This window comes from Apostichopus japonicus, chromosome 7 (genome assembly GCF_037975245.1).
Source record: "Apostichopus japonicus isolate 1M-3 chromosome 7, ASM3797524v1, whole genome shotgun sequence".
Classification (NCBI taxonomy): domain Eukaryota; kingdom Metazoa; phylum Echinodermata; class Holothuroidea; order Aspidochirotida; family Stichopodidae; genus Apostichopus; species Apostichopus japonicus.
In genome coordinates, this window is record NC_092567.1 from 732,607 (window position 1) to 760,582 (window position 27,976).

Below are 27,976 nucleotides of genomic sequence, written 5' to 3' on the forward strand. Positions count from 1 at the left end.
AGCTACCATATAGAAACGGTTATCGGATCCTCGGAACATAGTAGTCGGAGGCAGCTGGAAATTTTGTTTTATTTTTGCTAATATATATGCATGGTAAGAGATGACTGTACAAAGTAGTTCGGTACCATTACCATTGCATCTTACACGCTAAATGCATCTCGACAAGAAGCTAGTTTGCAAATATTCAACTTTATAACCGTGTGTGTAAGTCTCTTTGACTTAATTATGTATTGATAATTATATTTGAGGCTCTCTTTGCTTTCGACATTGTTCTTAAGCTTTGGTATATCATATTTTTGAGGGCTCCTCTGGAAAGCAGTGCTTCCGCACCGAGCAGGACTACCCTCATTAAAGATGACAATTATATATATAATAAGATTAATCCTGCGGTATTGTTCTGTTCGGTTAGAAATGACATTTCCCCGTGTAGAATATGAAAGCTGAGACCACTTTTAGCACTTTGAAAAAAATGACAGTTTATAATCTGTAGTCAAATTTCCTAGGTTTTTAAGAACACTTCACTTGTATTTCGTTCTCGGTTATGTTTACGATAAGTCTACAACGGTAAGCATTTTATCTGAGGTTGAGTTTGATGGAAAGCACGAAAAACGTGTCGATAATGATGATATCCTTAAACTGCAGAAGCCATTTCCAAAAGGGGAAATAACTTACGATGGAAATTCGACCAATGTTACAAGTTACTCTCTAGTGGTTACCATTGAGAATTCTCCAAAACGAAGAAACAAAGTTCCATATAACTTACATCTATTACTAGAATTTGTGAATGGTCAAAGAAGATTAAAATAATGTATCTATTAAGCAAGAATGCTTGTGGAAATGCAGTAAAGAAACATGTAAATTGATAATTTTTCTTTTTTACAATTAACTGCCCCCCCCCGTATATTGTTAAATTCCCACACAAAACTCTTCCTCCATACGACATTTAAGTGTTGTAAATAACACGTGCAAAGAAGTTACACCGAATTAAGTAGTAAGATATGCATGCTTACTATTTCAATATGTTTAACGAATCAACGTACGACTGCATAGTCTAGTAGTATAAGTTAAACCATAAATAAATTAGCTGCGAAAGTTATTAGTAGGTGAGGATTGTCCTGAATAGCACTTGAGGTCAGAGGTCAGTAGCCGGGTCACCATAAATATATGTTGTTGTAGGTAATGGATATAACAATCGCTTACCATGGAGGTAGCTTGGTCTCCTCAGCTGTTATAGTTTGGCGTAAAACTACGTTTTTCCTCGCAGTGTGTATGTAATATAACGCATAAGTGACGTTTTTCCTGGGGTCTATATATAGTAAAGTGGGATTCTTCCTTGCGTCTCCCCACGGCTGTCACCGTTATATTATAGTATTTCTATCCGTTATCCTCGACGTCGGCCATGGTGAAACTGGGAGTTTTAACGTAGTTAAATCACTAAATTCATTTTGTTTTTAAAATTTATAAAGTGTAAAAGTCAGCGTTAAGGTCAATGATGTTTGAGTTTATAATTAAAAAGTAAAACTAGTTGATTTAACATTGAATATTCAACAAAGTTGTTTAATACTGAATGCCTCCGTGTTTCCAAGTATCATCTTGAAAATATTGTATTTGAAGGATGGTATGGCAGAACTATATTATGTAATTAAAGCATGTAATGATTGTATAATAATAAGTTTACACAAACCGTGTGAATCATATTTAGTTAATCACAATTCACATTGATGCATGTATACGATTATATTTGTATGCTCGAGGCTTAGTGATGCTATTGTATTGTTTCAGGGTTTTTAATTATGGTCAGAAGTCGGGCGCCACCTATTTTCAACCGCTGTAAATAATGATCAGTTTACATAACCTATACTGCAAATCCGTGTCGTTATTTGGTCAACACCCATCTACCCGATCCCGCTATGGCCCGCCGAACATGCCAACTTAAGGGCGTCTGTTGGCGGCTATCATTATAACCCAACTAGCTCATGACATCTCTTTACCATCTATACCTGTTTCAAATTAATTTTAAAATTACATTGAAAAAAACTATGTCAAACTTTTAGTTTAATTGTGTGTATGTTTTTCTTATAATGAAAACGAATGATTAATTAGAAGGCAAAGTAAGCAATATATTTGAATAGCTTGGATCTAACTTTAGCAGTACTATCAAACGCAAACAGGTTGAACTACTATTTAGTGTAACTAACGGACTAGGTAACTGAAATAGGCCTACACATTGACTATTTGTGCAATGTGTAGAGTTATAGATATCAAATCGTGGAATGACATGATCTTAATCGGTAATGTTTCTCAGACTCTCTATACAGCATATTTCGTTTAAATGAACATGTCTTGACAGAGAAACACCTTTTCATTAACATCTTTATAAATGATAAGGCAGACTGAAATACATTTAATTTGCCGGACAGATGAAGCTGTTTGACGACAGTCATAATCTATAATATACGGTGTAAACTAGTAAGGTTGACATTTAAAGGTAGATATATTATGGTATATGAACAATTTTACCTGAAGATACAGTTCCGCAATACGTACCTTCAAATGAAATCTTAAACGACACTGATAGATTCTCGGATATATTCACTAGATTACCGACTCTATACTAAACGTACTGGAGAACAAGTAGGAGTAATCCAGCATCCGACTGCGAGTACTCCGATATATTCACTAGATTACCGACTCTATACTAAACGTATACTGGAGAACAAGTAGGAGTAATCCAGCATCCGACTGCGAGTTAACACGATTACGAAAATTTACAAATTTAGAGATGAAATATTTATATAGGTCCGTGTGCTATACAGGTCGTTACTAATAATAACCAATATTTATAATGCGCACGTAACCACAAGGCGCCTAAGATCGTTATCTGATCATACCGAATTATGCTGGTTATTTCTAAATATTGTGATAAAATAAATTCAATATAGTCTGCACCGATTCTGTTCAAAATATGAATCTGCACAACGTAATTGCTTGATAGCTATGTGACCTGCCCCAAATACCAATACCCATACTTAAACTGTTCTTTTACAAGAACCAACTAATCATGAACTTAGTTGTAAATAGGAGCGGTCTCTGGTTGAAGAAAAACGTACATACCTCATACACGTTGAAATACAGCATGTTACAACTAATATTCAGCCAACATATGACTGTATTACCCACTTATTTATTATTGCCAACTATTAATTTTGTTTATCTAGTCACATACGCACGTAGTATCAGATGAAGGTATACATTGAAATTATAATTTATAATTAAGCAATTAAAATGTTGAAGAACTATAAACTAATTTATGACATTTTCGACGACTTTATTACACAAATATGGATACACCGCGTAACAGTCCATATTAACTAGACAAACGAATGCAATAAATTGCCATGCTAAAAAATCAAAGTAGAACCACTTTGCAATCAACAGTTTGAAAGATATAAAAGTTATCCTGGTCTGAAATCATCACAGTTATGGTTTAAGTGTTATTTTAATACACGGTCATTGATAGAACTCCCACACAACTATTTGGACAGCTTTGAAATGGAAAGAACCTGAAGTTTCAAAACGCCATACTCTCATTGGCGGAGCGTCCATACATTCAGGGGGTGGATGCCCTCCTGACGGACTCAAATGAACTGCTGGCGCCCTTTTCAGCTCTTTACCACTTTTTACTTATTCGCGTTTATTGACTTTTTGATTGCGCTCTCATCTACCTTTTGACATTTGTCACATTTTGTTGGTGTAAGTTTGGTGATGACACCTATTTATTCTTCGTTTATCTGCAAATTAGCAAGGCTCGGAAAGGGTCATTTCCGGCGATCTAGGGAGTATCTTTACTCGCCAACGCGCCAACCTGTGGTGGCGCTCCGCTTAGATAGTGTCGAAAGCGTCCCTACATCAGACCATTTTTGCCCCTCCTGACCAATACCCTTAGCTCCGCCACTGCATACTCTAACTGATTAAACGTAATATTGATTGGTCAGTTTCCCATTTTCTTTTCTCTTTAAATTAGATGTGAAAATATTGTTTTTGTATTGTTTGTTTAATCTACGATAAAAAAAAGAACTTACTCTAAACTGCTCTTCAAGACTACCCTCTTTATTAGGTTCTCGGCGTCCGAATTATATCCAAGCGTTCTAAACTCTAAAAACTTTATAAGTTTTTAGAAAGATAACTTATAGCTGATTATGATGACGGCGTTCAGATATTTATTACCAAGTAGTAGGTATTGTTTTAGATACTAATTTCTTTGTGATGATTTAAGACGATATTCTTCATTAACGATTCCCTACCTTTAGTTGTAAAGTAACGAGTTGAAAGGGTAAATGTTTGGTTTGAGACTGGGTGAATCACATTCCACTTACTAACTAGGTATCATTGCTTAGAAGATCTAAAAAAATCATTAATTTGAATTTGAACATTGAATTTTTTAATTCCTATCTACCATCGGATGGGTAGGATTGTGCTGCAGTTTTCACGTTTAATGCACATGACGAAATCAGGCGTGGCGGTATAGTTGCACACTCGCAATGAAAGTTTTTTTGATGGGGTTGGGGGGGGGGGAGGGGCTTGCGTTAGTCGTTATTATTACTCCGGTATTTACATAGCGCAAAATCCACAAGTTCTATGCGCTTTACAATTAACCTTGGTCATTGGTAACTTGTCACCTACACACCAAAGTGTGCACAATTCAATCAATCTCTCCTGGGGCACCACAGCCACGTGCCCCCTGGGGACTTCCCATAGGGTGCAGCCACAAACCGGCGCACGCAACTATATTTACATGCACATTTACATGTTACCTCGCAAGTCCCCAGTTATACACCTGGGTGAAGAGAGGCAATGGAGATAAAACGCCTTACCCAAGGACACAACGCAATGATGTGGCCAGGGCTCGAACCTGTAATCCTTAGATCATAAGTCCACTGCCTTAACCACTTGACCATAACGCCCTCGTTATTGTATGTAAGTTTTGACTATATGTGGAGAAAGGCTCTGACAATACCTGGTGTGTGTTATTAAAAATAAAACATATGAATATTTAGTAATATTGTACCTGCTGTTTTTGCGATTTATCATTTTGACATTGCTATAAGTTTGACTGTACCAATATTTTTAAATTTGTTTGTTTCATAAGTTTATTAATCTTTGGAAAATTAGGAAGTTCCCCTCTTTGTTTCACGGAGATGTACTGTTCCATGCTTTGTTTACCACATCCACGTAGTAAAACGAAAAAGGCTATTGCAACCCGTGGAATGATATTGTGGAGAAAGATTCGCCAACTTCAACATTTAAAGGGGTTTATGTGATGTACATGATGCTGTATCTGTAGTTCTTCCTCATGTTTGGCTGCCTGCAGCGAATGAATCAAGTTATCGCCACTCGAGATGACTGTCCATTGTCAGGTAAAACCTATTTATAAAGGATAACGGTTCCTTTTATTTGCAACAGTGACTAATCAAAAGGAAGGGAAATGACATTGGGAGAATGGAATTAAAAGCAAATGGAAATGTTTGTCAGGAATACACAGAAAAGGAATAGTTGTACAATTGAGCTGTCAATGTTACATACTACTATGCAAACGAGAGTGTTATTTGCTGCTTTCCATTTCTCAATGATAATTTCACTTTTGTTTTCCATATAAAGAGCCGAAAGAGTAGGAACTCAACATGTTAGAGTTTAACATTTCTAGTATAATTATTAAGCCTAAATGTTTCTGGCCTGCGTTTGAATTAACACCGTACATGGCGTTTACTCTCGGCAGCGTGTTCCCGTACTTTGTAATGCTTTGTGCCATTCTCCTTATTGCTGCGGTTAACCTTCATGCAAGAGTGTCAGAAAAGAGAAAACCTGCAAACGTTGATGATATTAATTCACGTTTACAAAGGTACCAAAGTAATATTCATTTCAGAAACATTGTACATATTTCTTCATCCGGATAATCAATAAATTGAACATATTGCAGATTTTCTTACATTTCATACATACACATGAAGTAAAAAAAATGTTAGGTTCATTGATTTGCATCAAAATTTATTGCACTGATATTTTCAAATAATTTTCAGAAATAATTCTTTTCTTCTCAAAGCAGATTTTTGTAAAGCATTCTTCGATCGAAATAAAAACCACTCCAGTCTTAACAGGGCTAGTACTTCAAAGCATAACATTCCAGTCTAACAGGACTAGTACTTCAAATCATAGAACTCCAGTCTAACAGGCCTAGTACTTCAAAGCATAACACACCAGTCTAACAGGACTAGTACTTCAAAGCATAACACACCAGTCTAACAGGACTAGTACTTCAAAGCATAACTATTCATTTCCACACTGTAAACATATTGTCAAAGGACAGTTGGTGCAGAAAGAGAAATAGATCCAATTATAATTAACTGCTAAGAAAGACAAAGGATCTTCTCAAGAACAGCATCATTAGTTAGAAAGAAAAAAATATATAAATTAAGAAAGATTCTGCTGCCATTAACAAATCTCATGTTAATACCATTTGTATTTAAATGAGCAGAATTTCTTACTGCACCTAGACACAGCTGTCCAATATTTAATGATCCAATCCAATTTGCATGCTATGACATCACTTCCTGTCCAAGTGGCGATTTGTTTTTCTGTATTTCAGGTACCTGCTTAACATGTCACTGTTCATGAATGGTATCTTTGTAATAACATCACTGTGTGTACAGGTAGAACTGCTAAACATTTCACTGATCAAACGCTGTATATTGAAACCACCGTAACTGGTGTATGTGTGAGTCTGTTTTACCATGTTCTGTTACTATCAAAGCATGTTATAAAACCACTACTTTGTGTCACTGGTAAATCCATGTGATGTTAGTTGCTAACATTGCAGCACTGACTAGTAAACCCATCTGCTGTTAGCTGCTAACATTGCAGCACTAACTGGTAAACCCATCTGCTGTTAGTTGCTAACATTGCGCACTAACTTGTAAACCAATGTGATGTTAGCTACTGACATTGCAGCACTAACTGGTAAACCCATGTGATGTTAGTTGCTAACCATACATTATGAACAGTTGATCATACTCTAAAAAGACTATCATTTTCGAGTAAGATGTAGTGTCATCTTAAGAATTGATACAAACTCCTTGTCTTGGAAAAGCAGTGTTGGGGTGAAATAAGTCCGAGCTTACTGCATAGTTGAGGATCTATGGTGAAACATACCCAGACAATTAATTGTTGAGCTAACTTGGTCTTTTTTCAGGATGAACAACGACTAAGGCTGCAAAGGATCGGTTAACAGTTAAACCAATTTAACAGGGATGATGGTAAAAATAAAATCACGGAACTTTGCAAAAGTTACAGTATAGGCTCCAGTTTGCATATGCTACAGTGTGTTAGGGTAATAGTTTTTGTCCCCGAGGTAGCTCATGCTGATTTAAGAACAAAATCACTTTGCCTTGTATTAGAAACAGCTTTAGACTGTCTTTACATCTTTGAAATGGTCATACATCAACTTTGTTGTTTATTTCTCCACAGTTCTTGCCCAACTTTAGATGTAAACCTCAGAATGTCAGACATGAGAATTTTTGGCAGTTCACTTTCCTACAGTTGTCACTGAATAATTTCAGTCAGGGTTAATAATTAAAAGACAGATAATGAAGAAATTTGCATAATCTAGCAATGTATACATGGACATGGATGTCAAATTCATTCATTTTGTTTCTTCAATGCAAAAATGCAAACAAATTTTAAATGAGAACTCATGCACAAGCTTTCACTTCACACTGAAAAACAACGACTTCATAGTGAAAAGGAGCTCCAAAATAAAAATGAAGAAAATTAATAGCTTTTCTTCATAGCTTGTGTAGGTATTATCAATCTAAATAACTCAAATGTATTAAGAAAAATATGGATAAAAAGATACTGGCTTTGGTTATTTAACTGAAAAGACAATCGATGTCACAACAGTCATTAAAGCGAGAAAGTCCTGGTAAAAGTAAAAAAAGGTATTAAAATCAGTCCCACATACTATATGGCTCATTCTAACTGAACTTGGACTGTTATCTTAAGCTGCCTATGCATTCACACATCATTTCTGCACTGGGACAAAGATATCCGCAGTTGCAAGTACTTTTATACGTTATATCAACTGACTGGACCTCTGAACATCAATCTCTAGGAAGTACTGATTAGAAGATAAAGAAGAAGATTAAGAATAAGAATAAGAAGGAGAGTAAGAAGAAGAAGGAGGAGGAGGAGGAGAACAATGATTAGGATTCTTTTCTCTTTTTTAATGCTTTAACAGTTTATTTTCCTAGTTCTACTTTCCTTCTCAACTCGTTAAATTTATACAATAAATCATCTTTCTGTCTGTCCGAGGTGAGTAACTCTTCCTGCAGATGCTCTAACGTTGACATCAAAGAGATTCTTTCGTGTTCTAGTACTTCCATGGCTTCTTCCATCATCGTCATTCGTTGCTTTAGTTGATTGTTTTCTCTCTCGGTATCTGTTTGTTGGATGGATGGCAGACTAGAGGATTCCTGGTTTCCAGGCTGGCCGGGATTACCGATGCCTGTAACAAAATCAAACAATGGCGTGTGAAATTGATCCAGTCGTGTCACCCTTTCCGATAGCAATAGTATAAACTACGCACATAGGTTTATAGTTTGTTTGGTATTCCCCAATGGTTAAAAGCTAACAGAAACTCACTTGAAACCCTACTTATGTGATGATGATGTTGGATGAACATTGCTCATATCAAGCCTCTGCTTTTGATTAAAAGTGTTCAGAGATTTAAGAGACGGGTGTAATTATCACACTAATTCCTCCTTCCGGGATCACCAAATAATATCCCCATCCAACGGACAGAATTAAAACCACCATCTGACTACTTCTGGGATCACCAAATAACATCCCCATCCCCCAGACAATATTAGATTGAGGGAGGTGAAAGCACCTGTATAATCATTGCATTGCAACTAAGGTATAGGAAGTCATTTTGAAACCAGTGAAAGAACAAAAACCAAATACCAGTACCCAATTCACAATCAGAAATACAAACAACACCACAGAGGTGAAAAGAATCTGGTTCCTGGTGACATCTTATACGTGTAGCCCAATGATTGTAGGGTAACCTAAAACTGATGCAATACAGCCCATAGTGACTTACCTTCTAAGTGAAAGACACCATCAGGAGACAATGCAGTCCATTGTGACTTACCTTCTAAGTGAAAGACACCATCAGGAGACAATGCAGTCCATTGTTTCTTACTTTCTAAGTGAAAGACACCATCAGGAGACAATGCAGCCCATTGTTTCTTACCTTCTAAGTGAAAGACACCATCAGGAGACAATGCAGTCCATTGTGACTTACCTTCTAAGTGAAAGACACCATCAGGAGACCGGAAGACACGTAGAGATGGAATCTTTAATGGGAGAGGATCGGTGCCATCTGCATTGGTCGGGTACGCCGGGGGAACATTGTCCTGGAAGAGTCAGAGAAACAAACAGTTACCATGGGAACAATTTACTCTACCAGGCAACAATTAATGCAGCTGGTTACAACATACTGAAGACAGACATTTATTCAAGTTACTACTGTTTGTACCATCTGCTGTGAAATCCTATGCAATTTGATGCAGTTTTGTATCTGGTCTTATTGTTGGTCATGATCCTTCTACTGAAAGTTGGTTCCAATATCTGCCGCCGGCCAAAACAATTAAGGATGTACTTAAGTTTTACTCTTGCCAGAAGTCTCAGGGATCGTGGTTTTACTCCAGTGAAACAGTCATACCACAGATCAAACGTTCCACATAAATGTATTGTTTACTGCTAATTAACATGAGAACATCTACAATAGTATTAAAATTTGTTTGCAAACTCATTTTCATTTTTAAGTTACATATAATCATAGTTTACTTGACGCTAACTTGAATCAGAGTACTGTTTTAAATTGTGTCAATATGGTTGCTTGAAAAAAAACAACTTTTTGTTTACATTTTCCTAGATTGCTACAGTCACCGAAAAATTACACCCATAAACGTATATATGTTTAAGCTCCGAAAAGTTGAAATTCCAAAAATGTTAACCCTTTCACATGTGATGTTACTAAAAATTTCAACAGAAATGGTGATTGGAATTTTGACCCTCAGTGTACAAAAGTTACACCACTGATTGTGAAAATGACCATATGTTTTGTTTACTGTTACTCAAACACTCAAAAAAGTATACATTTTCCACGAAAGTTTTCCCTGTCAGATAAGGACGAGGGCAGTGAGCTTTAGAGGGTCATTGGGGGCGCAACACAATAATGTTACCATTTTGTAGACATATGGTAGATCACAGTGTAAACAATAGGTAAGAGAGGAATAAATTAAATGTTTTTATATTTCATGAATGTTTTCTTTGCCATAAGGTTCTGAGAGCCGCCCGCATTAATTTTGAGTTTTGAGAACCTTCTTGGGGAGCTACAGAATATTTGCCCAATCACCCTACTTTGTCATGCTGTGCAAATAGGTTAATTTCTATCTCAAATTATTCAACAGACACATAAGATGAGAATCAAAATTGTGGGTTAATCTAAATAATGAACCAATCAACTACAAGAAATAACATGATTTCCTTGACGAACAATCCATTTTGTAGAATTATTAATCAAAGCAATTACTAGGAAACATTTGGCTGACACTTGACATGTCAAATGGAAAAAAGGTTGACAATTTTGAATTTCAGGAAATTTGAAGACCACAAACAAATTATTAATGAAGAAAATAGTTCTAGTTTCATAGCTTAACATCCCAACAGACCTGACAAAATATAGGTTATATAGTTACAACCGATGATAAGTTTGATTTTGCAAATAACAGACGAAGAAGACATTTAAGTCCTGACAAAATATAAGTTATATATATATATATATATATATATATATATATAAGAGTTATATACTTACAATAAGTTTAAAATTGGATTCCTGCACCCATATACTGATCGGCATGGGGAGAGACTTGATTTCATCTTGAACTATTCCACTGACGTGAGTGATGGTCGTCTGTAATACATCGACATCTATATTCCTGGCCTAAGAGAGAAACAGAGAATGAATGAGAGTATGACTTAAATCTGTGCTTCATTATTCATAAAATGCATATAAGTTTCTTTACAGCCATTACCAAATTCAGAATATGCTTATCGCAGAAGCAGTGGGGCAGAGTTTATTCCAACAGGTACACAAGATTTTATCCCACAACTGGACTGCACTTAAACAACTGGACTGCACTTAATAGCAAGATAGAAAAAATGGACTGCACTTAATAGTAAAAAAGAACAACTGCACTGCACTTAATAACAAACAAAAACAACTGGACTGCACTTAACAGCCAAACAAACTGGACTGCACTTAAAAGTTAAAAAAACTGGACTGCACTCAATAGCAAGAAAACCTGGACTGCACTTAATAACAAAAACAACTGCACTTAAAAGCAAGATAAAAAACTGGACTGCACTTAATAGCAAAAAACACCTGGACTGCACCTGATAGCCAAAAAAAAGGTAATCAAATTTGAAAACTGCAAAGAAATATTGAGCTAAAACTGGATTTGCACCAGTGCCATTTCTTGACATAAGAGCAATATCTAATGTGCTAATTGGGAAGTTCAAACAAACAGGTTTTGATATCGTCGAAGATCATCACACCTAGTTTGCTTGGAGTTCACTTTTTGTACAACACGTGACAACTCAATATACGAACATTACATGGAGAACACTAAAATTCTGTCAAAAATCATGCATTACTCCTGCTTAATGGGTTGTTCACTAGCATTTTAGAAGTCTTTTTGATAGATCTGTTCTTCACAAAAAGGTTTGGAAGAAAGAACAGACAAGCAAGTTTACAAGGATGCAACAACATACACTGTGACACTGAAGAATAAGTCTATTTTAAACTTTATTAGTTACACGAGAGATGAGTGTTGAGGTGTTTAAACTTATAATCAGTTAAAACACCATGACTTTAATATATTAAAAATATAATTTTTGGAGAAACATTAGCAGTTGACCAATTCCAATTTATTCCGTCACACATTCAAGGAGGTCACAGAATATTTAAGCCTCATTACCAAATCAGTCCAGACGTTACAGTCCTCTGAGACGTGTAGTGCGATACCACAGTTTCACCGACAATTTTGCCAGTGGGTTTTTGTCAAATTTTGGATGCTAATAATTTGACATTGCAAAATGTTACAAAGCTCAAAATGAGTTGGTTGTGTGACTCTTGGCCAAGGATTCATCAACTTTGAGTGTGAAACGAGTATATCAAAGATCAAAGTGATGCATTTGATCCAGTGATGGACAGCTCTTGATTATATCTAACCTTTAGTTGGACGTATCCTCTCTCCTGTGCCGTTTCGCAGAGCTCTTCGGCTGAAGGGCCTGAATCAAACCTGAGCAGTATAGCAGGACCAGCTGATGGTACCGGCGGGGGTGGGTCCTCTATTGTACCCTTTACATCACCTGTGGTCAACAAAGGAGAGAAGAGGAAAACAATAGGGGAAAAGAACAATAGGTCATGATGCAAACTAGAATGTACCATTAAAAGGAGCAGTCCAGACATGAGCGGCATTGTGTTGATTATTAACTTTGAGTTGCTCAGATCATTCTTATACCTTCATGTTCTGTGATGTGTTAAGTTGTTATATATATGATACCACTGGCACATATCAGCTTACCTCTTTGCATTATCATATGGCCCAATCTTGTTTCTCTTCTGTTTGGTCTCATCCTTTCAGCACATGCCTTGTAATATTAATACATATTACAGTAGGATACCCCACAATCTAGGATCTTGGAGTTTCTATTTCATTGCTCCATCAATATGAAAACATCACCTGCCCTGCAATTCTTGTTTATGTATCTATTAAAATTAATAAATTTTCTGACACCAAAGACATTTCATATCACAGGGGAAAAAAAAAATCATGGAACTTTGCCAAAATTGCGGTATAGGCTCCAATTTGCATATGCTACAGTGTGTTAGGATAATAGTTTTTGTCCCCGAGGTAGAAAGGAAATCAGGGATATTCCGCAAATTCGCGGAAAAAAGCTCATGTCTGAGATTATCACTACTAACACCTCATTGAACAAAAAAATGTGCATGTCATTACAAACACCACAAAGACACCATAGATATTGCATATCACTAATAACACCTCAATTACATACAAGACACTTCATATTGATTCCCAATAACACCTCATTAAACACACAAGAATGTGTATGTCATACAAACACCACAAAGACAACAAAGATATTGCATATTACTAATAACACCTCAATAACATACAAGACACTTCCTGTCATTTACAAACACCACACCGACACACTGTCATTGCACAGATTAACACCTACCAGAATCAAACTTTCCCATGAACGTATTAAACTCTGTATTGCCTTCCTCCTTCTTGGACACTGCCTGGACTTCTGCCTTGACCGAGAGATCTTTACCAACCATCAGAACACCAGCACACAAATCATGTAAACGACCTCTCACCAGAGAAATCTGACGAAAAAATATAAATATCAATAGACATGAGATGGATGAAAACGAGGATGATTTCAACACATTGACGAGGAGAGACAACTAAATCAGCATCAAATATGAGAGAACGAGGAGACAAAATGAAAAATGGAAAAGTGGAACTAAACATGAAGATGTACAAAGCGGTGACGAAAGATAAAAGTTACATGATAGTAGACTGCTCCTATAAAGCCATGAAACAGTAACTACAACATGATACCAAATGATATAACATGATATGACCTGATACAACATGTTAAAACATGCTACATGTTCTTAATGGCGGTAAAATTAGCACTGACCCTTACAAGTAAACAGTTTGAATTGGCATAAACTGTAACACACAAACAAATGATTCTAACAGTGGGGAATATCTTTACACATTATATATGTGTGATTTATACACTTATGCCTAATGCCTCACATGACCAGCCACACCCACCCCTAAAACGAAACTTGCAAAAAAAAGGAATTTTTTTCTTTCTCTTTTGCAAGAAGTAAAACTGCAAAGTTCAGTAATGTGACTGCACTTATTGTCTCCATGTGATGTTATGATGACTCAACCATGACACAATTTAACACACAGTGTCAAGGAGCACCATACAAATGAAAAATGCTAAGGGAAATGAAACAAGTATTTTTCAACTCAATATCATGATGAAACAATTTCAAGGTTCCAAATAGCAAGGGATGAGCCTGGGGTAAAAAAAAAAAAAATCACGGAAATTTGCAAAAATTGCGGTATAGGCTCCAGTTTGCATATGCTACAGTGTGTTAGGATAATAGTTTTTGTCCCCAAGTAGAAATAAGAAATCACGGACATTCCACAAATTCGCGGAAAAAGCTCATGCCTTAAAAACATTTTTCACACAACGAAACAATATGCTACCTTCTTTAGTTTGTAAGGATTATCTGAAAAATCTGTTTCCTGATCAACTGCCCCTGATTCTTCTTCTTTGACTTCCTCGTTGAAACCTGCGAGCAATAGATTTATCATTTTTTAAACATAAAGCAGCTTTCTTAGTTGGTTATGATAATTCTTTTCATGCTTACACTGAGACACTGTTAAAAAAATGTAGTTTCAAAAGCTTCCATATTCAAGTTTGAATTTGAATATTTGATCAACTGCCAAATCTGTTGGTATTTCTTACAGTAAATGTTTAATTATTACTTTATGAACAGTATCTGGTTAATGACAATGTTGATTAAAGCGAGTCATATTCATTAACCATCAATTAGTGAAAACGTCTTATAGGCACTTCTCAGTCTCAAGCTGTAAATTGTACTAAACCTTTGTTACTCAAAAGAAACAAACTAAACAAACTTAGCAAGCTTACACTAACAAACCTGTAAGGACAGGAATATCTGGACCTAGCAATTTATAGCATATTAGAATCTGGGCACTCTTCCCACTCTTCTATGTGTTTTTCTTTTGGAGGGGGAGGGGGGTGGGGACCCAAATACTATGGCTACATATTTTATGGTGAAGGATTTATACATTAAAATGTTCACATAAATGGTTGAACTATTAACAAGTGAATGTTGGTTGGAAGTGGAACAAAATTAAATAGCACTTTAGTAGTATGAAACACAACTAGCCGATTTCTACAAACTTGGGATAAAACAGAGGTATTTGATTGGCTACATCACTCTCAACGCACCAGATAAATGGAGGAAAAATTTGGGCATGGCAAAGCACCACAAATGGACAAACAAAGTTAACAAAACTGTCAAGTTGTATATTCTTCAGCCTCTGAAGAAGATCTTGCAAGGATCGAAATGTCAGGCCCACTTACTATTTAAACATTCTCTTACACAGGCTCTTTAGTGGATAAGCAGTTTGCTCACAGTTTTATTTTATTTTGATTTTAAGTTGGATATATTAAAGTACAAATCTTACCATTTTGAGTCTTTTGATCTTGCTGTCCGACCGTCGTCGTAGAATGAGAAAATTCACTTCCTAAAAGGAAGAGGGAAAAAGAAGAATAACTGACGAATCAGCATTCTAAAACTAAATATGTCGACTCACCAAAAATAATTCCAACACCATAGATTATCAAGGACATGACTTTAAGGCTAAGAAAAGAGTAAAGTTTGAAAACTTGCCTTTAATGTTGCAAACGTACGGGTAGTTATTTAATATTTGGTTGCAGTCGATCAAAGCGTATACAAATATTGATATGCGGTGTGCTCATCCATTATATTTGGTTGCAGCCGATACTAGCTTATACAAATTAATTAATATGCAGTGAGCTCATCCATTATATTTGGTTGCAGCCGATACTAGCCTATACAAATTAATTAATATGCGGTGAGCTCATCCATTATATTTGGTTGCAGCCGATACTAGCCTATACAAATTAATTAATATGCGGTGTGCTCATCCATTATATTTGGTTGCAGCCGATACTAGCCTATACAAATTAATTAATGTGCGGTGAGCTCATCCATTATATTTGGTTGCAGCCGATACTAGCCTATACAAATGTTAATATGCGGTATGCTCATCTATCATATTTGGTTGCAGCCGATACTAGCCTTTACAAATGTTAATATGCGGTGAGCTCATCCATTATATTTGGTTGCAGCCGATAATAGCCTATACAAATGTTAATATGGGGTATGCTCATCCATTATATTTGGTTGCAGCCGATACTAGCTTATACAAATTAATTAATATGAGGTGAGCTCATCCATTATATTTGGTTGCAGCCGATACTAGCCTATACAAATTAATTAATATGCGGTGAGCTCATCCATTATATTTGGTTGCAGCCGATAATAGCCTATACAAATGTTAATATGGGGTATGCTCATCCATTATATTTGGTTGCAGCCGATACTAGCCTATACAAATTAATTAATATGCGGTGAGTTCATCCATTATATTTGGTTGCAGCCGATACTAGCCTATACAAATGTTAATATGCGGTGTGCTAATCCATTATATTTGGTTGCAGCCGATACTAGACTATTCAAATATTAATATGCGGTGAGCTCATCCATTATATTTGGTTGCAGCCGATACTAGCCTCTACAAATATTAATATGCGGTGAGCTCATCCATTTTATTTGGTTGCAGCCGATACTAGCCTATTCAAATATTAATATGCAGTGTGCTCATCCATTACATTTGGTTGCAGCCGATACCAGCTTATACAAATATTAATATTATTTCCCAGAAGCACTCACAATGTCATCAGTGTGCTTTTGTCTAGCTAATACACAAAACGACCAGAGGTAAAACTATATAATCAAAATAAAAAATCTTCCTTTTCTTCTTCTAATCCTCCCAAATGAGTTAACATTTCCTAACAAAACCATTGAGGTTTTATTTTCTAATACAGCAAACAGTCGGTTACTTTCCAGAGGTGAAATGTTTGTGTAAAGCCATCTTTTACGTACCATCAGCCAATGCAAACAGAGCAAACATTTATCTGTTTGGCATTGGTACAAGCATTGCTCATTTGGACCTTCTGCTGGTATTTTAATTCCTTTCATAATCATATTTTACAGCTCAAAGAAAGTAAGTCCAATCAATTATGACTTGAAAATTCTTTGTCTCTCGAATATATATCCAAAAACATTTTATATATAAAAAACGAATATATATAAAAAACGTTTGAATATATATCAAAAACGGTGCCTTCCAATCATAAGGTCCCGAGTCACTCCGATATTAATGTATGCCATCCAGTTACAGAGTTGTTGACAATTGACAATTCATAATCATGGACGTTAAAATATTAATCTAAGAGACTGACTTCGGTCAGCCTGCGGCTTTGATAAGCCAATGATGGCTTCTTCGTGAGTTCCTGCTAGCAGGAGGTACTAAAATACATACAAACCAAAGACATTGTAATGAACCGTTTCCGGCACTCACCGAAACCACTTTCTGATCCGACATCTTGCATCGATCCTCCTCTCTGGTCATCTTTTCTGTTGACGAATGAGAATCCATCGCTCGAATCGCTGTCCACGGATAGTAAATCCAAGTCCTCCTTGGAGACTAACTCGTCCAACGAAACTGAGGAATTTGACTTCATCAGTAAAGTGCTTAATTGAACGCTGCCGGTTAATGAGTTGAGAGAGGAACGACTCTCGGATATACCTCTAGACAGATCCTCCACGCTGGACGCACCTCCCTTGCGACCCTCCTGGATCTGAAGAGACGGCCGACCCAGAGATGGAGAGGTGGACCTCCGTGACCGTGATAGATCTTTAGAGGATAGATTGGACGCCTCGGAGAGAGATCGATGTAACTCTGAGTCGCTGACATCTAAATCATTTCTACTGATGGGTATATCTTCTGGAACCACAAACACCCCAGGGGGAGGAAGACCCCTCGAAGTAGCTGAAAGTTCATCATTTTCCACCTCATTCTTTAAACCCTTTTCTACATTTCCATTCAATTCTAGTCGGTCAGAGTCAGTGACTTTCTCTTCTGGACCCTGTGAATTCAGACTGCCTCTACTCCGGTGTTCTTCGCTAAACTTGTCGGGTGGTACCAGTCCTTCATCTTCCTCCTTGTTGTCTGGTACGAGGGTGGTATCACCTAGCACCTCCTCCACACCAGAGGTCGGTGACTCCCTCTCGGAGGTCTCCTCTGGCTCGGGGGACGGTTCCTCGGGCAGCAGTAGGGAGACTTGTACCGAGGGACAGTCCACGGCTATGACCTGACTCGTAATGACCGGAGCTTTCTCGCTGAACAATAGCTGGTCCTTCTCGAGATCGGTCGAGAGTTCCTTTAAAGAGTTTTGCAGTCTCATGAGGAAGAGAAACTGATAGTGGTTAAGGATGACATGAACAGGACTCGCCAACTCTAAGAGAGCGTGTAAATCAGCAAGCTCTTCCTTATCACTTGATTTCCCAGTTTGATCTTGACCTTGCAGTGATACCTGGGAAGCCTTAGGGTCATCCGAGGGTGTCTTGGGGGGAAAAGATACCCAAACATGTATTGGCATAGGTTCTACAAATGGAACAGGTCTATCAGGAGAGCTAGGTACACCGGTAAACTCCGCCCAGATTTGGTCCACTTCTACACCCCAGACATCGTTGCATGCATCTTTCCTGAAACTGTTCGTCTGCAACTTTGGCATCTGAAGGGCTGCCGCACTGCCCTGTACTTGAGAACTGTTTGGTATTGCACCATTTCCAACCGCCTTGCCCTCCTTGTAAGCGGTGATAACTTCGGGGGTGTAAAAGTTCTGTTCGAATGCATGCGTCCAGAATACCTGTGGCGTGAGCAATATGTCAGCGGTCGCCCCGGGGAACGTGGACTTGTCTGTGACTAGTTTGTGCCTGTTCAAGCTTTGCAACAATTTAGAAAGAAAAGGGCGGTTCAGATTGGTACCTATCCGGCAGTTTGTAGCTGTCAATTTGGAAACTTGTATTTGGAGTTCCTGTGGCCGATCTGGTTGGTCCGGTCTAATGTGTTCTGGCTCAGATGGAATGATGATCTGGAAAGGAACAAACCGAAACAATCTTAGATTTCAAAATCCGCAAAAGAGCAACTTTTGGATACATAGAAATGATGTGGGAGGACCCCATGGAGAGCCTTCACAAACTGATATTTTTTCGGTGACATGTTATATGCAAAGTTGCCCAAGAATTGTCTGGTCTTTTTTCATATTAATCACAAATTTATAACAGGAAAATATGAACCTGCAACCCACCTTGAGATACATTGTATGCTATCTACAATATGGTTGCCATTATTTAGTGAATAAAGAATGAGATAAATGCCTGGAAGAAGGGGTTAAAGGTCATGTAATACAGGACATAATATACCCTGGTTAAATTTTTGCTTTTTAACTTCCCTTGCTCATATATATGTACAGCCTGATCCTGTGAGAATAACTGCTTTCATAACTATATACAGTACTGATTTCGCTTAACTCCCGTTAAAATTCGTTAAAAGGAAAATAACCGAATTTCCACGTTTTGTCATCGAAATTCCCCGATTTTTATCGAAATTCCCCGAATTTTAACGATTGGTTATTTCAGTCATTTCCTTCGTGGAATTTTCAACGATACGTTGAAATTCTTTTTTAAACGAAATAGAAGGTCAATGTGTGGTTACGCGAAACGTCGGAAAACGAGCAACTTCGTTTATTAGTATTGATTAGACTTTCGAACAGTCGTTTGAAGGCAGGAATTTCTCAAGAGCATTCCTGTACTTGCATGAGTAGTGACACTCAAAGAAACATGTAGTGAAACTGACGGGGGACGTTTTCTAACTGTGAACCCCAAACACAGTGACATAAGTCTTAACTTCGCCAGGACCTAAGAGAGATTGCAGTCAAAGCTATGTACCACGAGGCACCCTTCCAGATAAATTAGAGTGCTGTTTAACCATTTAAATAACAATGAATGGACATATAAACTTGGTTTACTTGCAGATTACGAAAAATAGTTATTTTTTAGAGATGTAAATTTGGTTTTTTATTAGAGTTGGAGTATGAAACTTTGTTTCTGAGCGAAAACATGTAACTTGAAGCAAAATAAAGATGCCCCGGCCATTCTGCGAGGACGCTTCCATTTTTCAAAAAGGCGTTTTCTCTTTTTATTTTTTCTATTTTGTTTACTTTTAAACATGAAAATTATTTTAAAATATGTAAAGAACTTAGTAATGTACTGCAAACTATCTATAAAAACAGAAAAACGATGTTTTAGGCATGAATAATGTGTTTAATATAACTAAAGTAGTAGGCCAATAGTCATGAGCTCATGATGATAGTGTCGTCAATTCGTTTTCTCAGTTTATATTTGCGACATATCACCGTGTACATCGATCAATGGCATGGTGAAAACCCCGTATGAAAATATGTTGACCCCAAAAGACGCAAATGGCCGTTCTAGAAAGTACCGTCATAACATTAACAACACAAGGCCAGTTTGCTCTCTCAGGTCCGCACGTGTACAGCCATTTTTCACACATGATATTATGCTGTGCATGCATTGCGGGCGCGATTGCGGCAAACATAAAAGAAAATGAATGAAACTGAAAAACTTACGATATTTTTTCACAAATATTGATGCTTAGATAAGTGCTTCCTCACAATCAACGAGCCGCCCTAAAATTCGCTCCGCTTACGGAAAAACTTCTATGTATATAACAAATGGAAAAACCCGAGTTTTTACACACATAATTCCCACTGACATTGGTCACAGAACATAAGTAGGTCATTGACATTCGAACTTGGCAACTTGCCCAAGTTCATCGCACCATGGGAACGACACAACACATTGAACATGATGTTATATTCTCCCGCCATCTGGACGCCGAGTGTAATATGCAAATTATGAATGGTACTGCGCAGCGTGGTTAAATCTTAACCTATTGCGACACAAATTTTGGGAAGCTGTTGTTTGAAGTAACTTTTGTATCAAATGTAAGGTACTGTATCATGTATGTGACACAAGAGAAAGAAAATGAAATCGGAGGCTGCTCGAACCAGTTTCAGCTTGATTTTTACAACCCATCGCACAACACGTGCGTGCGTAATTTGTTTTCTTAACATGACTTTTAATGAGTAAGTAGGAAAGGTGTTTAAGTTTGCTAATTTATGCGAGTTTTTGTTTAAAATCTTGTGATTGATAGACAAATATATTGTTTTTTTTTCTTCAAAAGTTACGACGTTGCCGAAGGCCGAGTTATATAAATTCAGTGATCTGAACTTCTGAAGACCACGAATACTGATCATGTGTGTTAGGCAATTATTATTACACGAAAGGTTCGCAATATTATTGGGCCTAATTAGCAAGGGCGTAGGAACCGGGGGGCTGGGGGGCGCCAGCCCCCAGTGAAAAATGTGGAGGGGCGGAAGTATCATTCCGCCCCCCCCCCCCCCACTTCGCAAGTCAAAAAAACCCTTTTTCATTTCCAAATGAGAAAAAAATCTCATTTGGAGCACCAAATTGCATCTAAGGCCAGGTGAAAATACAAAATTAAGTTTACAAAATGGAGTGGGTGTTGAAGTGTGCTATATTGCACCAAACTGCATCTGAGGCCACCTGGAAATGCAAAAAAATCCAAAGGGGAGGGGGACACCCCCTCCCCTTAGACCCCTCCCCCAGGCCGGCCATCAGTCTTCAGCCCCCCCACTCAAAAGTAACTTCCTACGCCACTGCTAATTAGTAATTAACATACATTGATCGTTGTCTTGCTGCCTGAATTGCTACCTGCTGGAAAAGAAAACCTTAATTATTGTACTCATAACGTCCTATTTTCATTAAAAGTCCAGTAACGGTGCGTCGAAAAGGCCGCGATCGGGAAACAGCGTTTAAACGTTTAACCGACCGGCAGGCGATACGGTGAAACGGTTAGCGAAATATCTGATAGGTCACACCCTTATTTAAACACACACAACAAAACGCCCTTATTCAATGAAAATATACTGAAAACCATGTCGTAAAAACACAAAATCGCTTATAACTCGAAAACGGAAGGAGACATCGACTTTTGTCGGCTGTATAGGGATTTCCTAAACCGAATTTTGATGCGCTCTATCCACCTGTGTCATTTATGAGCTTCTCTGACGTAAGCTGCAGTACGTAATTTCTCTGTACCAGTTCCGCGAAATTTATTTACGCAGTAAACATCGTTCATTATGTTTTCTTTCACAACGAATATTCAAAGTTGTGCTCCACACGCTTCACAGATATTGTTTTATGTCGTTCATTTTCAATTCTACTTTAAAATTACATTTTCGAACGATGCATTGCATGCCTTATCAAGCATTCCTGATTAGTAAAACTAAGGAAGGATATTCAAATATATATTATTTTCATTTGACATGATTTTATGAGTTGTTCCACTTGAAAAACGATGATAAAACCGAAAAACAAAACATTTACTTCTCATGTGACGCATACCGGGAGACTCATAAAAACTCCCCCTACTCATTAAAATAAACTTATACATGCCGTCAGGCCAGTTGAAAGCCGTCAGGCCAGTTGAAAGCCCTCCCCAGTAATGTTTGATCAGCTCTTCCCAATATACAATACTCAAATAAGCAATGAAAATATATTCATTTTCCACAGAAATCTACCCAACATGGGCCCCAAGTCACTGCTTTATTTTCTTAGTAGTCATGGAAACAATTGTTTGCAACTCTCTTGCTGGCCAGGTGTTTTCAAGTTTTATTAATAGCACGACTTTTGATTGGTTCATTCAAGATAAACTTTCTATCCCTGCTGGATTGTTCTACTTATATATATATGAATGAATATTTGGTTTTCAATTAACTAAGTAACAGATAACATCCATTCCATTACGAACAGTAGGGGTAAAATAATGTTTGCTTCTAGAGGCAGCCAGCCATGAAGGTTCTGCGGTGCTAAACCCCCCACGAAGATAAATACTATGCTAATTAACATAAGGTAGGCGTGAATTTGACAAAGCCAAGTTTATGATTGGACTAAGCCTTTCAAAAAAGTTTGGTGGTGGGGATATCCAGGGTAGGGAATGCACATGTAAGCAGCATGCTACAGGTGGCCCAGACCCAGGCTGCGACCTTACCAGGGCAGTCCATCTGCTTTCGCGGGCAACTTACAGTAACGGGTTAGGGGGAAAATAACAGTTTTTTTTTGTTTTGTTTTTTTGCGTGCATTGAAGTCGGGGATATTTTTTGGACGGAATGCGCTCTCAGAAAAGTTTGAAAGTGAGTGCGGTTCTGTAGTAAACGGTACTGTAGTACGTCAAGTAACACAGGAATTTATTGGAAATAAAGATCTCTTTGATATCCAGCTACGACTGTTTCATTGTTGATATTTTTTTCTTGTTTTTTCTGACACTGCGTTCCTTGGTGAGTTAACTTAAACTTATCCTAGTTTAATACTAGCCTATAACTTAAGAGTCATAGAATGTGCTTGCTACGATCGACCAAGACTAGTTTTTATTATCCTAGCCAAATCATTTTTCAAACACCTAGTACAGAACTTACTCCGTCTTATATACAATCACACTTTTGCAACGTTTGTAATATTCCTCGGCAACTTCTGGTAGAGTCTGAAAACGGCTGTAGTTACACTAAGGATTCAACGCAAGTCACAACCTTGATATGTCTAGAATTGCCTTTGCGGTTTTTGATCGCGATAAATTTCGTGGAAATTTCGTTGAAACTTCGTTGACAACCTTGCCCGCAGTAGTCTAAATCTTGTCAACGAAATTAACCGATTTTCAACTTTTTTTATCGATTTTTAACTTTTGTTATCGATCGTTGATTTTTTTTCAACGGGAGTTAAGCGAAATCAGTACTGTATATAGAAGTATTTTATGACCTTTGTATTTGTGGTAGACAAAATCAGATTTATTGACATGTGTCTACTAATAGGAAAAGGGAATAACATCATGTTATCATGCACTGAAGCTGATATTCCATTATTGTGGCTTCCACTCCTCTTATGACATGCTGATACTGACATCATGTGATTATCATACACAAATGTTAAATCAGCCAGACCAGACTGCTGTATCATATAAAAGGTGGAAGGTTGGAAGGGGTGGAAAGTCATAATTGCTTGATTTTGACTATAAGTGATCAACTGTATCATCTCAAGGGTATCTAAGAATCAGGATAATCATAATAATAATACCAAACAAAATCAATTACTAACTATTCCAAAATTTCAAATTTTTGAGCAAACAACAAATTCTTCATCCCTTTTGTACAGAACACAGCTTGAATATCAATAAACGAGTATGTCTATGTAATTTAAGGAATGAAACATAGACGACTGTCTATGTCTATGTAATTTAAGGAATGAAACATAGACGACTGCTTTAAGGCTTAATTCAGGCTTAATTGACCGGTAGCTCACCTTTGGCATGAGTGCGTCTAGCCTGATATCTGTGTGGTCCTCACCCTCATCATCGGCAGCTGCGGCGAACTCCTCCAGATCCGGCTGATATATAATAAACATAGAACAAAGAGTGTCTACAAATTTACAACAAGAGAGGAGGGATTTCATACCAGCTGCTGACTGTGAACATTAGCTCATTAAATACAATAAAATATTGATTACTAAAAACATTTACAAGAGAAAACGACTTGCCGAGGAATTTACGCAGGGTCGATAGAAAATTGGGTACCGCACCTCCAATTCTGAGGTAATCCACGACCAAGGAAAGAAACGTTTTCTTCTTCTAATTCCACACTGACAAACATAGATATCTCAAAGATTCTTCTATTTTTTGTATTATTTGATTTCATATTTTCCCTTCCTCTTCTTCCTTTTCAGGGTAGGTTTTCCACTCGCTAAGCACACAAGGGTTTTTAGATCACTTCCCTGCACAACTGTTTTTCTTATTTACTTGACTATTTCATTGCACCATGATTTGGAAAAACAAACCAATGAAACAAAAAATAAGAATGAAGATACAGACATGAATGGATAGATGCTAAGGTTGTAATTTCAAGTAAACTTCAAACAATCAATATAAAGGGTTTTCTACTCAAAGAATCCTTCTCTGTGTATCATTCTTCACAGAATACTCTATTCCAGATTTTGTACGAATATATATGAAGTGAATGAAAGAGGTTTAATTTCAATTTAATTAGGTATCAACTTTATATTGACCATGTGTACCAGTTAGAGATGTACCAAGCGGTACCCACAATACCAAATGAACCCCAAACTGACTTCATATTATCCTGTGCTCTCACCACACCCATCTGTTCTCCCACCCTATCTCCCACCCTCCCTCCACCCCACCCTGAGACACACATCAGGGATGAACCTGGGGTAAGAAAAGTATCACGGAACTTTGCTAAAATTGCAGTATAGGCTCCAGTTTGCGTATGCTAGAGTGTGTAGGGATAATAGTTTTTAATCGGTATTACATAAGATGAGGAGAGATAAGGCATAATTACCAGAGTCTGCAAAATATTGAAGCAAAACTGGTTGAGCCAGAGGACTGTCATAAAATCAAGGTAGAAGACCAGAGGATTGCATTGGATGAACATGATAGGAGAAGGCACTGAAACAGGAGGAGGAGAGAACAAATCACTTTTATCATTTCCAAGAGAAGGTATTAAATGAGGATAAATTCAAGGTAGAAGACCAGAGGATTGCATTGGATGAACATGATAGGAGAAGGCACTGAAACAGGAGGAGGAGAGAACAAATCACTTTTATCATTTCCAAGAGAAGGTATTAAATGAGGATAAATTCAAGGTAGAAGACCAGAGGATTGAATTTGATGAACATGATAGGAGAAGGCACTGAAAGAGGAGGAGGAGAGAACAAATCACTTTTATCATTTCCAAGAGAAGGTATTAAATGAGGATAAATTCAAGGTAGAAGACCAGAGGATTGAATTGGATGAACATGATAGGAGAAGGCACTGAAAGAGGAGGAGGAGGAGAGAACAAATCACTTTTATCATTTCCAAGAGAAGGTATTAAATGAGGATAAATTCAAGGTAGAAGACCAGAGGATTGAATTGGATGAACATGATAGGAGAAGGCACTGAAACAGGAGGAGGAGGAGAGAACAAATCACTTTTATCATTTCCAAGAGAAGGTATTAAATGAGGATAAATTCAAGGTAGAAGACCAGAGGATTGAATTGGATGAACATGATAGGAGAAGGCACTGAAACAGGAGGAGGAGGAGAGAACAAATCACTTTTATCATTTCCAAGAGAAGGTATTAAATGAGGATAAATTCAAGGTAGAAGACCAGAGGATTGAATTGGATGAACATGATAGGAGAAGGCACTGAAAGAGGAGGAGGAGGAGAGAACAAATCACTTTTATCATTTCCAAGAGAAGGTATTAAATGAGGATAAATTCAAGGTAGAAGACCAGAGGATTGAATTGGATGAACATGATAGGAGAAGGCACTGAAAGAGGAGGAGGAGGAGAGAACAAATCACTTTTATCATTTCCAAGAGAAGGTATTAAATGAGGATAAATTCAAGGTAGAAGACCAGAGGATTGAATTGGATGAACATGATAGGAGAAGGCACTGAAACAGGAGGAGGAGAGAACAAATCACTTTTATCATTTCCAAGAGAAGGTATTAAATGAGGATAAATTCAAGGTAGAAGACCAGAGGATTGCATTGGATGAACATGATAGGAGAAGGCACTGAAAGAGGAGGAGGAGGAGAGAACAAATCACTTTTATCATTTCCAAGAAAAGGTATTAAATGAGGATAAATTCAAGGTAGAAGACCAGAGGATTGAATTGGATGAACATGATAGGAGAAGGCACTGAAACAGGAGGAGGAGAGAACAAATCACTTTTATCATTTCCAAGAGAAAGTATTAAATGAGGATAAATTCAAGGTAGAAGACCAGAGGATTGAATTGGATGAACATGATAGGAGAAGGCACTGAAAGAGGAGGAGGAGGAGAGAACAAATCACTTTTATCATTTCCAAGAGAAGGTATTAAATGAGGATAAATTCAAGGTAGAAGACCAGAGGATTGAATTGGATGAACATGATAGGAGAAGGCACTGAAAGAGGAGGAGGAGGAGAGAACAAATCACTTTTATCATTTCCAAGAGAAGGTATTAAATGAGGATAAATTCAAGGTAGAAGACCAGAGGATTGCATTGGATGAACATGATAGGAGAAGGCACTGAAAGAGGAGGAGGAGGAGAGAACAAATCACTTTTATCATTTCCAAGAGAAGGTATTAAATGAGGATAAATTCAAGGTAGAAGACCAGAGGATTGAATTGGATGAACATGATAGGAGAAGGCACTGAAACAGGAGGAGGAGGAGAGAACAAATCACTTTTATCATTTCCAAGAGAAGGTATTAAATGAGGATAAATTCAAGGTAGAAGACCAGAGGATTGAATTGGATGAACATGATAGGAGAAGGCACTGAAAGAGGAGGAGGAGGAGAGAACAAATCACTTTTATCATTTCCAAGAGAAGGTATTAAATGAGGATAAATTCAAGGTAGAAGACCAGAGGATTGAATTGGATGAACATGATAGGAGAAGGCACTGAAACAGGAGGAGGAGGAGAGAACAAATCACTTTTATCATTTCCAAGAGAAGGTATTAAATGAGGATAAATTCAAGGTAGAAGACCAGAGGATTGAATTGGATGAACATGATAGGAGAAGGCACTGAAACAGGAGGAGGAGAGAACAAATCACTTTTATCATTTCCAAGAGAAAGTATTAAATGAGGATAAATTCAAGGTAGAAGACCAGAGGATTGAATTGGATGAACATGATAGGAGAAGGCACTGAAAGAGGAGGAGGAGGAGAGAACAAATCACTTTTATCATTTCCAAGAGAAGGTATTAAATGAGGATAAATTCAAGGTAGAAGACCAGAGGATTGAATTGGATGAACATGATAGGAGAAGGCACTGAAAGAGGAGGAGGAGGAGAGAACAAATCACTTTTATCATTTCCAAGAGAAGGTATTAAATGAGGATAAATTCAAG

The 27,976-nt window shown here is 37.4% G+C and overlaps 1 protein-coding gene across 2 annotated transcripts in view; it reads right to left on the reverse strand.

The window, feature by feature from the left end:
- Positions 1-6,024: 6,024 nt before the first annotated feature.
- LOC139970247 (bridge-like lipid transfer protein family member 3B) overlaps positions 6,025-27,976 on the reverse strand; it is a 69,561-nt gene continuing 47,609 nt past the window's right edge. For both annotated transcript variants that reach the window (XM_071975909.1, XM_071975908.1), the window contains 10 exons: positions 25,435-25,541; positions 24,383-24,466; positions 17,442-19,017; positions 15,459-15,518; positions 14,448-14,533; positions 13,390-13,540; positions 12,356-12,495; positions 10,937-11,065; positions 9,359-9,470; positions 6,025-8,557 (listed from right to left, as the gene is read on the reverse strand). In XM_071975909.1, the coding sequence (XP_071832010.1) occupies positions 8,292-8,557; positions 9,359-9,470; positions 10,937-11,065; positions 12,356-12,495; positions 13,390-13,540; positions 14,448-14,533; positions 15,459-15,518; positions 17,442-19,017; positions 24,383-24,466; positions 25,435-25,541 (2,711 nt within the window). In that variant the 3' untranslated portion in view covers positions 6,025-8,291. The remainder of the gene's footprint in view (positions 8,558-9,358; positions 9,471-10,936; positions 11,066-12,355; positions 12,496-13,389; positions 13,541-14,447; positions 14,534-15,458; positions 15,519-17,441; positions 19,018-24,382; positions 24,467-25,434; positions 25,542-27,976) is intronic.